Source organism: Cicer arietinum, chromosome 8 (genome assembly GCF_000331145.2).
Source record: "Cicer arietinum cultivar CDC Frontier isolate Library 1 chromosome 8, Cicar.CDCFrontier_v2.0, whole genome shotgun sequence".
Taxonomy (NCBI): domain Eukaryota; kingdom Viridiplantae; phylum Streptophyta; class Magnoliopsida; order Fabales; family Fabaceae; genus Cicer; species Cicer arietinum.
In genome coordinates, this window is record NC_021167.2 from 2,535,756 (window position 1) to 2,548,328 (window position 12,573).

At 32.0% G+C, this 12,573-nt stretch overlaps 1 protein-coding gene across 1 annotated transcript; it reads right to left on the minus strand.

Annotated features, from left to right (window-relative positions):
* LOC101509472 (E3 ubiquitin-protein ligase HOS1) lies at positions 1 to 7,529 on the minus strand. Its single transcript, XM_004511654.4, has 10 exons — positions 7,240 to 7,529; positions 5,323 to 5,713; positions 4,958 to 5,092; positions 4,678 to 4,853; positions 3,885 to 4,286; positions 3,616 to 3,774; positions 2,650 to 3,147; positions 1,814 to 1,951; positions 916 to 1,631; positions 1 to 798 (listed from the first exon to the last, which is right to left on the minus strand). The coding sequence occupies exons 1-10, from the start codon at positions 7,354 to 7,356 to the stop codon at positions 627 to 629; spliced, it is 2,904 nt and encodes a 967-aa protein (XP_004511711.1). The 5' UTR covers positions 7,357 to 7,529; the 3' UTR covers positions 1 to 626.
* Positions 7,530 to 12,573: the final 5,044 nt, after the last annotated feature.

Genomic DNA, 12,573 nt, shown 5'->3' on the forward strand with positions numbered 1-12,573 from the left:
TGTAAAAAAAATGTCGATAGACACAATAGCATAAAACTAGCACATTGTCTTATTCTGGCAAATTTCTTACCAAAAAATCAACGAACTAATATTTTTGAGATATATTTATACAAGCCAGATACAATCTATTTAAGCATTTGAGTGTCTGAAGTTAATTATTATTCATCATCAACATCATCGTTACAATATAAAGCTAGCTGCCAAAACTCTTGACCCCAGGAAGTGCGAATTTTTTTATACCAAACTTAGAAACGCCAGCCTGTGAACTCAACCTTCCACGCTTCACAATAGAGAATATCAATACATCAATACATTCCCTACTACTACTACTAGCTGCCTGAAATTTGCTTAAAATCTAATTATGTTTTAAATAAATCTGTCTCCAAGAGAAGAAAATATAACTCGGATAAACAATGAAGGAAAAGGACATAAAAAATACACCTTTCAATTAATATTTTCCTTCGTTAAATATTAGTTGCAATACCGAGACCAGTGTAAATGTGCAAGTAAAAGCTCGAAGTTCCATAAAAGCAAAGCTCTCATCCTAAAAAATTACTGTTTCATATGCACTTTCCCGTTTCTTCTCAAAGAAATTCCCAGAACTGTATTACCAAAAAAGTGGTGCTTCATCTCTTGGCAACTCTGCTTCGTCTAGTTGTCCTGGATGGAGTGGCATGATTAGCAATATCCATCACTTTTTCCAGACCCTGCTCTGCTTCCTCATCACTAGTTTCATCAGATCTCCATCTCAGTCCACCATTGATGTTTCCTTCGTTATTTACTTTCTTCTCCGTATGGCTAAAGAAATGAAGTTCACAGAAGCAATCAGTATACACTATCAATCACTTCTCAATGAATATTAAAAAGCATTATTGTATATAACAGTTGGTATCAAAAAAAAGCGTAGATTCTTACCTCTGAGAAACATCCATTGGATCATTAGTGGACACTATATTCCAATCATTATCATCTTTATGTGATTGTACGTTTCTACTATACATATTTGGGAGGTCATTTGCAAATTCTTTAGGAGAGCTGAGTGTCGATCTAGTAACAGGATTAGCTGTAGTCTTCCAGGAGTACATGGGACTGGTAATTTGATCGTGGCCAAAAAGCAGGTTCCGTTCAAATCCAGGCAATATTTTGTCTTGCACGTTTTCCTGGGAATTGCTTTGTGATCTGCTAAATCCTTTAAGAGGTGGTGAACCATTGGTGAGACGGATCCTATGATTCCTTGGAGTTGGCGTGCTATCATATCTAAGACTTTTGCCAATTTTACCTTTACGACTTGAAACCCTCTCATTATTGGTAAATAACCCCTCGTGGGGATATGATGGGTTAATGAAATTACCAAGATCAGGGCCAGTAGTGGGGAAAGGTGTGCCTATTTTAGTTGAAGTTGTTAAAGTTGATGAACCCAACAATCCGGTAGTATGATCTTTATGCAGCATGGGGGTAGGATTGTCAGATGAAGGAATCAATAAACTGGTTGACGTTGAATCTTGAATCTGATGAACATCAACTTTATTAGGACTTTCAGCTACCCCATGAGAAGTAGCAGCACCCTCTTCCAAGTTTCCATTTCTCAGCTGTTGCTGCTCAACTTCTGGCAACAACTCCAGGCATCTATTCTGTTATATTCAAATGTATAACTATTTCATAAGCTCAATGTAACAATGAAAGAATTGTCTAAACATGATCATTATTTACAGAACGAGCACAAGAAAAATTAACAAATGCCTGTCTCGGTTTGAGGATAAGAAGTCTGGCAGAAAATGTTTGCTTCAAAAAACATATATTTTAAATTACTTACAACCAAATTGGCTCTCCATTGAATAGCTGTTCCTAATCTTGGTAATGATTCTTCACTTATAGAACCTTTTGAAATTAAGCCTTGCTCCACCTTTTCAAGTTTAATATGAACTTGATATGCTTCAGAATATCTGTAGCGCTGAAACACAGATAAATTTATAAGCCATAATTCTGCCTCATGCTAGTCAAAATATTACTGTCAGAGTTATGCTAAAGCAAAACAAAGTTAAACATGTTTATGCCAAGAATTATAACCTTATATCAAAGTTAGGTACATAAAGTCCACATCGATACCGAGGTTAACAGCACACATTATGATCCATGGATCAGGCTTTAAAGAACATGTTTATCAATCATATCCACAAAAGATATCACTTAACTGGCCATAAATAAAATATTAAAGAGGATCACATCAAGAAAATCCGGGAAGCAAGTTGGATATTAAGCCCATACAAGCTACGGATTCGGTGAGGAAAATGCAGACAATTTTGGGAGGCAAAAAACCCTTTCTCTAACAATAATGGATCTGGAAGGACAAGCCAGAGGGAACTATACTAGCACCGGGATGGGATATAGGTAATGCCAAGCAAAGACTTGGTGATAGTAGATACTAAGATATTGTTCTGTTACCAAGAATATGCAAACCCAAATAGGTGCATAATAGTGACATGTGTGATATTGACCATAATTAAACATGGGGATTGGGAAGCAAAGTGACATTCCCGAGATTTCAAAATTACAACTGCAAAAACCACCCAAAGCAACAAGAATGATGGACTAACAAGATCAAAAAATTAATAACACCAATGTTATGAACAAGATCCTGAAGTGGATTACCTGGATATAAAACACAACCAATAGACTTCCAGTTGTCCTTGTGGGGTCTTCAATAGCATAATCCAAAAGACACTTGTGTATATATTTCTCTTCATCAGAATTCCATGGCAATTCTAGCATTCGGTCCACCAAATTTCTCCGAATACAGAGGCAACAAATCTCGGTTACAAGGACGTCCACCCACTCAACCCCATTAATATATTTGCCTTTTTGTTTCTCCTTAGTATCACCAGAAGATCCTTTATTGAAAGTCTTTTCTTTGGCTTTGGTGCAGAGAACTCTCTGATGCATAAATGCCTCGGTCAGAAGCCCACACTCAACCCTTACCCGCACTGCAGTGACAGCATCCCTAAGTGAAGTCATCTGTAGTCCACCATCCCGCCCAGACCATCTCAAAACCATGAGAGCTGTATCAGGACTATCCCTTTCTAACAGTACTTCGGCAATTTTAGGATGGGAAGTTGGGCCAGATATTTCAGGAAGAAGGCGACACGCTTCCTAACAGAATAATAAATCACATTACTACTCTAAATGGAAAATGAACAGGTCCACATTAGGAACTAATATTATGACATGCAACAAATTTTTACACAACTATTCCGAGATCAGTATTTTGGCTTCTTTTAATATTGGGAAGGGTGGATTCAATTTCTGTGATATTATTCGATGCCACTGGTAAACAATGCAACTATATTCTTACCAGCTAGCACTTTATATCAAGCCCAACTACATTTTTACCAGCTCATGCTTTATATTAAGGATCAAATATAAGATTCCAATATGATTGATGGAAATATAGATTCAGTGCCTAGATTATTTTCCCTAGTTGAATATATTGCATATTATAAGTTAGTAGTTGAAAAAAAAATGTAAAGCAATCTTGACACAAATAGTTTATCATTTTTTGTTTTGACTAAGGTAAAGAAGCATGGAAACTCGTCAAGCATAATATTATGTCAAAGTTACCTGTAAAGCCTCCTCCGTGTGATCATCGAGAAGGTAAAAAGTCAAAGACTCAAGTAATGAGTGCCTGCTAACATTAAATGTAGCTGCAAAGTCTTCTAATATGTCTCTCCATTCTTCATCAGGAATAGTCCAGAAGCGATCGTACAAATAATACAGAAACTACAGAAGTTTAGGAAAGAAAGTAATATTGACCAAAATAATAATCATTACCAACAATAACATCCAGAGTTCCAAACCCGCAATAAAAGGTGAGAATAGTAAAAGGATACAATTGCTTGTTTTGCAATCACTACATCAGAACTTCCACGCAAAAACAGTAAGTCTGCAGCTGCTCGAAGATTTTTGAAGGGATAGTAACCCAGAACCTGATTAGTATTAGACCTGAAAATTGATGCTCCATCTTTCTGCAAGGCTGCAACTTCTAATCCATCTCCAATTCCAGGCATCGTCTCCTCCTCCAAATCAAGATTATTCAATGCATCTTCAATAAATAGAGAACCGTCATGTCCTTTTGACTCCACGGATTCATTTGTTGCATCAGGCCAAGCACGTCTAACTGCTTCTGATTTCCGTTTGCGGACAACGGAAGCCCAGGATGAAGTGTCGGAAAAACGAGATCTCACATTCTCCAAAAATTGATGCCTCGTACACCAAATAATAATCTCCATATGCTGGGTAGAACAATCAAATAAATTATTCATCAGAATGAGGATTGCGACGAACTATTTTATACTTTTAACTTATAAGAACTTCATTTGTCTAGGATAGAGCGAGATAGATAGAGATTGAAGTAAGGGTATACAAAGGCCACCAACTGACACTACACACTTTTTAAGATTAGGGTATGAATCACATACAGCAAAAACATTACATCATTTAAACTTAAAACACATAGCATAAAGGAAATAGCTTGAAATGCCATAAAAAATAGATATCTACAAATTTATCAAGGTGATTTTACAGCACATAATCTGAGAAAGAAACATGTCAAATCAAATATCAACGCAAAATTGTAAAATTTATAGGATTCTCCATTGAACACAAAATCTTGCAAAACTAAACCTGCTTTGTCTTTAATATGCTCTCTTGAAGATGGTGTAGATCATGAAGTTGCGCTGAAAGAGTACCCTTAAAAGATGATTCCAAAATGTCTAGCACATTTGATATGCCCTTCAAGTATAATGAAAATTTCAGAAGTAAACTTAATCTCTCTTTCATTCCTAAGATGTCAAGATTATCTAGTAAACAGTGTTAGGAAGGCAAATATATGAACGAGTCCGAAAAATAGGTCATAATACTAGTTAGCTTTAGAAGCCAACAATTAAAAAAGGTTTGAGGATACAAATTCCATGCAGTTCAGTCATGATATTTTTGAATGTCCTCTTGCACCAATCCTTCACTACCACTTCATCCAACAAAAATGCTATGACAGGATCACTGGAAACAGCAGTTTCATCCATACATACATCTGTAATGTCTGTAGAATTACTGGTCAAGAAAATGCAACGTAGAGATAATAGGGGGCATAACAAGAAAATATAACCAAATCGAAACACGGGAAGGGGAGAAGAAAAACAAACATTGAGTTTTACATAGCTCTAATATGTCACACCAAATTTTCTAGCATACATTTCCATACCAATTAGTAGGTGTTTTCATTAAAATTGAAAAAAAAATGTGCCATAAAATGAGTGACTGAAAGGATACAATGGCAAATTAAGGAAACCAAGTTATTCTCAAGTGCGACGTCAAATAAAGAATAAAGGCGTTGGACGTCAGCAGTTAGTTGTTTCTCCCCATCTTCTATTTCTTGAAATCTTTCATCACACCTTTTGGAAATAAGGCCAGCTTCCAAGCACTCGTAATAAAGTCGGTGACGCAGTTTAGTACCACTCTTTGGAATTGGGATTCTACAAATTGGACAGATATCACACCGCTGACTACATTCTTCGCATAATGAGGCATGCCCACATGAATTCAACACATGGTGGACGTAGCGACCACAGCTGCTCAAGTCTCTAGTAGCCCGGCAGCGTTCAACTTTAGCTTCTTTGCACAAGTCAATCAGATCAATGGAAGCCAAGTGCTCCAATGTTTCCTGAAATAAAACATCAAAAGGCCATATTTTTCCTTTTCTTAAAACAGTCATTTTTTTATTTGAAAAATATGAAATGCTAACCTCAAATCTGTATCTTGAACATGAAAATTAACTCATTTACAGAAACATACAATTTTTTTCTGCAGCTAAGTGTGCTTAGTTAAATTTCATTTACAACTAAATTAAGCATTGAACCTGGGTAACAACTATGCACTATCCATAAAAATAAATATTACCAGCTATGTTGTCAATAGCGCACTACAGATTATAGCAGCATAGCGGAGTAGAGCAGCCAGTGGCAGCTGTTCGAAGTATTTAGCAGAGAGGTCTGCTGTAGCACCTGCTACAGCGGCTTTGCAGCCGTGATGGCCTCTAAATGCCACAGAAAATAAAATTTGTTTTATTTGCCATTTTAATTATGATGTTTAGCTATTTTAACCCGTAGATGCTTAAACTTGTCTGCTTACTTGACTTTGATGGTATTTACATTTAGGTTTTTCTCAAGACTTGAGATATTTAATTGTAATTGATGAATATGAATATTTTATGAATTTTGAGTATTATTTTATTAGTTTTTTGGCATTTATATGGTATCAATTATTTAATATGTATACATAAACTCAGATTAGCAGTCAAAGTCATCCCAATTCCCAATAGTGGTTTTTAGGTCTGATATACATGCTTGATAATTATGACGCAGTGATTATAAATATGTTCCACAAATGACATGTGCTCACTTTCTATGATCAATTCATAACTCGTTACCTCAACCTACAAAATTTCTATGCCACAAGACCATGACATATAGCACAGACAAAGTACTAAGAAGCATGAAATTTGTAAAATAATTAATTATTAATATGTTCAAGAATGGACAAGGATTCAATTTCTTCGTAGGTTTAAAGTGCACAAGAACCTCAAATAGTGCTTTAAAACACTTGTTACAGTACTCATCCTAATTTCCAATATAAATTCTACATTTCAAAAATGGCACCAGGGTGTAACCCATTGAGTTGTATTGGAATCCTATGTAACACCAACACTTCTGAACAAGATGTGTCCTATTGTCCGACACCGACACAAAACCGTCACCTTGATTCTATTCAATTAATTCATTTTCTCAAATTATTACGGGTGTCCACGACAGTATCCTGTCAAGTGGATGTGCCAATATTCGTCTTCATAGTTGGAATCATATTTGAGGTAAATTGGATAGCATAACTAAGGAGTTCATGATTCCACTCAGAGAATCAGGCTAATCAAACTTGAATGGTAAGTACACAGATTAGAGCAAACTAATGCAACACACAAATCACCAACAGCGGCAGAAGAACGAGAAGCTTATCATCATCATTCAAATAATTTAAACACTAACAGAACAAGCAGTTATAATGAGAAAGAGAAAAAAAAGTTAGGGTACAAAATTTCGAACCAAACGGTGCGTTAACGATTAGAAGCTAGGGTTTACGAAGGAACTCAATGACGATAAAACGCAGCAACTAAAATTGAGACTGAACTGAGAGTACCTGAACTAATCGGCTACTGTAATTAGGTTGTAGTGTTGGTGAAAAAGATCTTGTAATGGCGGCGCCACCGCTGGAGCTCGACGAAACGGTGGTGCCTCCGTTGAGCTTCCTATCCATTATTACAGCGATGATAAAGAAACGGTGAAGTCCGAGAGATTTTCACGAATGCAAGAATAAGGTGCGAGATTGGAAAATGATGGTGATTACAGTTCACGGAACGAACACATCGATGCTTAGAACGGAATGATTCTCTATTTCGGAGAGGGAAACTTTTCACGGATTGGAGTTGGAGGGTTTTTGAAACACTTTTTTTTTTTCTTGTCAATTGAATTGGGCCTCCTTGTACAACTAATTTGGGCCGAATAGACCAGAAATTACATCAGAAATTAACGTTTTTTAAGAAGTATATGTTTAGAAGGTAAAAATTGTATTATTGTCTGGAATTACACATTTCGACAAAAAAAAAAATGTGTATATATGGATGTATTTCTGAAAAGTATGTAGGGTAAAAAATAAGCTCTCAAATGTAAGGGCTGAGAAAGTACCGCATATTATTTCATAAAATACATACGAATAGCATAAAAATATGTCTTTTTTTTAGAAGTTTACATAGAAAAGTTTATTTTCAATTAGAATGCATCTTTGGCCTAAGTTTCCTATTTTTTTAGGAAAAAAAAGCCTTCTCCAAGTGTTATGTTAATAATGCCACCTTCAATTACACTTTAAGTAGTTAGGATTTAGTAGTATGTTTTATTTAATTTTATATTATCGATGACTAAAATTCAATAAAAAATATAACAAACAAAAAGTTAAATGAATAATTATAAAATGATTAAAATTCAATAAAAAAATAACAAACAAAAAGTTAAATGAACAATTACAAAATTATTTGAACTCAAAAAAATAGTGAAATTCTTAGTAACCTCCTAATATTTACACATGTATCTTTTTAGGGGTACTTTTAAAAAATCATTCAACTCAACGACTTATTTGTATTGCGATTGTTAATATAATATTGGCTGCCATAAATTTTAAGATTCATTTTTTTTTTTTCTCAAAATTTTAAAACTCTTTCTATTATATACTTATAAATATTCTAAATTAACTTTAAGATACTTTAATTTTATATTTTATTGCATTGTTTTTATAACAATGAATGTGTTTAAAAACTTTTTCATTGAAATAGTTTCTTTTAAAATATTTTATCATGCTTGATCAAACTTTTCAGAAATTCGATGATTTTAAGACTTTATATAATCATTGATTTGTTGATATTTTTTACGAATTTGAATTTGATGCACTCAACGTGTCTATAAAATGGTCCAAATATAATATATTTTAATTTTAATTTTATAATTAAAATATCAAATTTAAGTTTGAACTATTCCATATTTGATTAAACGATTATTGATATTTCAAAACGATGTTAAAAACAAATAAGCTCAATATGAATATAATTTAGCCTATATATATTGAATATGATAATTGTTGTAGTCATGCAAAATTTGGTATTTAGTTGACTAACATGTGTTTAGTTAATAAGATCATGATATGTCAAACAACATGCACTTATAACAAAGTTCCTTTTTTGAATTAGACTATTATGTTGAAAGACGAATTTTATTGATCAATTTTAGATCTTTAAATTATTCTAGAGAGTGTTTGTTATAAAAAGATGAACTATTATATAAAATTGCATAAAAAAATAAATTAAAACAATAAAGATAAATAATTTTTAAAATTAATTTTACTTTATTAGTACTTATAAACTATTTTTTAATTAATTTTAAAGAATTATCTATTTTAAAAATTATAATTTAAAATCTCAAGTAATCATATAAATAAAAATATCGTGTGATATTTCAACGTGGTAGCTATTCTTAAAAGAACTCAACACTCTCGCTCTCCATCAAAAGCTTTTATAAAGCGAATAAGAAATTAAGTCTTAATTAATCTATGGCCTGTATTAATACGTTAATGCAAGTAGACCACGTTTTGACCCAACAAAAAGCTTCTCTAATTGCTCATTAGATCTTGACAGTAGGGGACACACCTGTAATTATAGGGTACTTGTCTATACATTTTTTAAAGCAATAAGATGGGCCTTTCATGCTCACAACAAGACACCAATCTTTGTTAATTAATATCGTGTGGGCCTTTCATAATATTTGGGGTCCATGAATCATGGCTGAATTTGAAAAAGAGTGTTCAATGAAGAAAAGAAAGAAAGAAATCTTAGATGGGAAACGAAATTCGAACATAATATAATAATTAAGTTTAGTACTAGTATACTATAATCATTGTTTCATGCTTCATATAATTACATAGAAACCTTTCATCATTTGAAGAATCAACAAGCATAATGATTGGGTTAATGTGAGCCTACGTTGATGCCTATAAATAAAGGAATAAGATACTCTCAACAACATGAAATTTATAAATAATCATTGCACCCATGTGACATTTTATACACAACCTTTACCATCCATCCGAAAGGACTATATGGGCAAAACGTGCATGTTTCTATTCAAAAAATCTTTTCAAATTTTTAATATATATATAAAAAAAAAACATTTTTTAATGAAGAGAGATTAATTAAGCTTAACAAACAATCAAAAGTAAAAGTTCTTATAAAAGTCAGTAGAGCTCTGTTCACCTTATGAAAGCTCCTATTAAGCACAATGAGGTAGAGAAATAATTAAATTTTGAAATAGTCTCAATGATTTAATCTAATCCTAACATGTTAATACTAATAATATTGGAATAAATTTTGTTTTTGAAGGAATAATCTTAGAATAATCAAGCACGGGCATACACTAGTTGTTTGAACTCGAGAAAGAGCCACGAAATCCACCGCACGTGCAAAGCAACAGCAACTGAATCATCCAATAATGATATGATAAATGATACACTTTTTCCCACTAAAAATATTAATAATATTTTTATTATATTAATATCTATAAACATGTATTGAGTATTCAATTCAATAATTACTTTAAACATTTTTATAGATTTTCTTTAGTTATTAAGTGAAATTCATAAATTGTTTAATTTAGTTTCTTGTTTTTAATTTCATTATTAACTTCTGTCCAAAAAAAAACTGCCAAAAGCTAACGGATATGTTGAGGAGAACAATTTAAAATTTATAATAGCAAAATATATACAATATATATTCCTTGTCAAGCTTTTCAATAAATATTTTCTATGTCTCGATTCCTTATGTTTTCAAGACACTTTTAAAAATTTAAAAGTACAAAACTTATTAAAAAAATATTCATTACATAAAAAATTATTTTAATTTTTATCTTTAACACTATCCTTTTAATAATAAAAACCATGCAAATAAAGTAGGGTGAGAGTGTTAACTTTTCTCTTAACGATAACCTAACCAACTAATGATTCGATTAACCGTTTATCACATGACTACCAGCTCAACGGGTCACATAGTCACATGGCCAGATCTTTAAAATGTTAACCTTGCATTAAGAAAATAATAAAAATTAAGGCAAGTTGGTATTGTAACTAATGATTCCATGTAGGTGGTTTGCACATGCACGTGTGAAGAATCACACAATTCGAGTAATATGGCATGGTTAAGAAAGTGGGAGGAAGGTGAGGAATGTGTGAAAAAGGAAGGAGGAAAGAATAGCATTACTAATATGAGAAAAGAAAGATATAATATGAGGATTATGATTAAATGAAAGTGAGGTTTGACCATTGACTAGATCATGCGGCCAAAACAAAAGTAACTTTGACCGCAAGTGCACGTGGGATAGACATTCTACACGTGTGCTTCGCTGTACGTTTGCACCACTTGGGAATGGAAAAATGATGCGCCAAGTAGGATCCATGTGGGAAAGAGAACACTTCTGCAAACCATGCATGCAAATAATCAAGTTTGCTTAATAACAAAGCTTTTTTGTTTTTAGGCCGGTCGCTAATGATACATTTTTTATTTAGGATCTATTCATTTTTCTCCTCTCCAGATTATGATCCATTTTAAGAGATAAATATAGAGAAATTAAAAAGTAAATAAAAATTTACTGACAATGAAAATTATTTAATGCAAGAATTTATTGACTATTTTTTTTTTCGGTTTACATCTCTTCAAATAAATCATAAATAAAATGAGAAAAAATGGAATTGATCTTTATCTCACTTTAAGTATATTATAAAGTATCAAAGAAAAAATAGAATAAGAGAGAATAGGTGTTATTCGGTTTTACTTTTAGAAATTCATGATACAAAATAAAATTTGACTTCTCTAAATTGAGAAGTTAATAAATTAAGTAATTAATGATAAATATTATAACTATATGCAATTGGTCTTATATGTGTATATTATATTATTATACAAATTATTTATTTATTTATTAGTTATTGATATTATTTAATTTATTCTCTAAAATGAGTCGTTTGATTTAGAGGAGTTTAAAATTTTTGTCAACCTCTCGCTAATAAATTCACGTTAGGCTAAATGATATTTTTGGTTTTTTAAGTTAAATTTAAATTTTACTTTGTTTCTTTATCTTTTTCCATTCTAGTTTGATCTTTTTAAGTCATAAATATTGCTCATTTTCATCACTAAAGTTTTCTTTTTATCAGTTTAGTCTCTAAATACTAGATATTTTAGTCTCTTATATTATAAATATTGAATTATTGTATATTATATTTTCAATATATTTGAGTCCCGAAAAATATCGCATTATTGTATTTTATATTCTCATATAAAAAATATATACTAGTTTTTTTCCATTTTTCTTCTACATTATTATCATTTTAAAATATTTTAGAATATACATATAAAAATATTTAAATCCACTAAATATCATATCATTATATATTCATATGCCTAAATTAAATTATAGTAATAAAAAAAATAAAAAATAAAACATAGAGAATCTTAAACTAATTTCATATCTATAATCCGAGTCGAGATTCTCTCCATTACACTAACTCAACTCACATGATAATCCCACCCCACTCCCCCACCCTATAATTAAGCCAATGATTTTAGGGGAACAGGAAGATCTTTTTTATAAGAGGGACATAGAGATGAAAGTAGGGCAATGGTTGGTGTAATTATAATATTATATCAATTGTTGAAGCGTGATCAACTTTTGACAACGAACGAATATAACATTAATAATCAAGTCATATAAACACTTTGTGAAAACCTTAATTAATTGGTGAAAGATGCTGACTAGATTGCGATATTGTTATGAGATGAAAATCATAATTTCTTGGCCCTTCAAGATAAACATTTATGTGAGTAAGAAAAAAAGATAAACGTTTATGAAAGAGTAAGTTGACACTTCCTTGCTATCGTGATTT

Bases quoted from the DNA above. Each gene is read 5' to 3' on its own strand.
- LOC101509472 (XM_004511654.4), bottom strand. From the start codon at position 7,356: ATGGATAGGAAGCTCAACGGAGGCACCACCGTTTCGTCGAGCTCCAGC. The intron at 5,714-7,239 runs GTACTCTCAGTT...GTTTTATTTCAG, and splicing joins ACAGTAGCCGATTAGTTCAG to GAAACATTGGAGCACTTGGC. The intron at 799-915 runs GTAAGAATCTAC...TCATTTCTTTAG, and splicing joins CCAATGGATGTTTCTCAGAG to CCATACGGAGAAGAAAGTAA.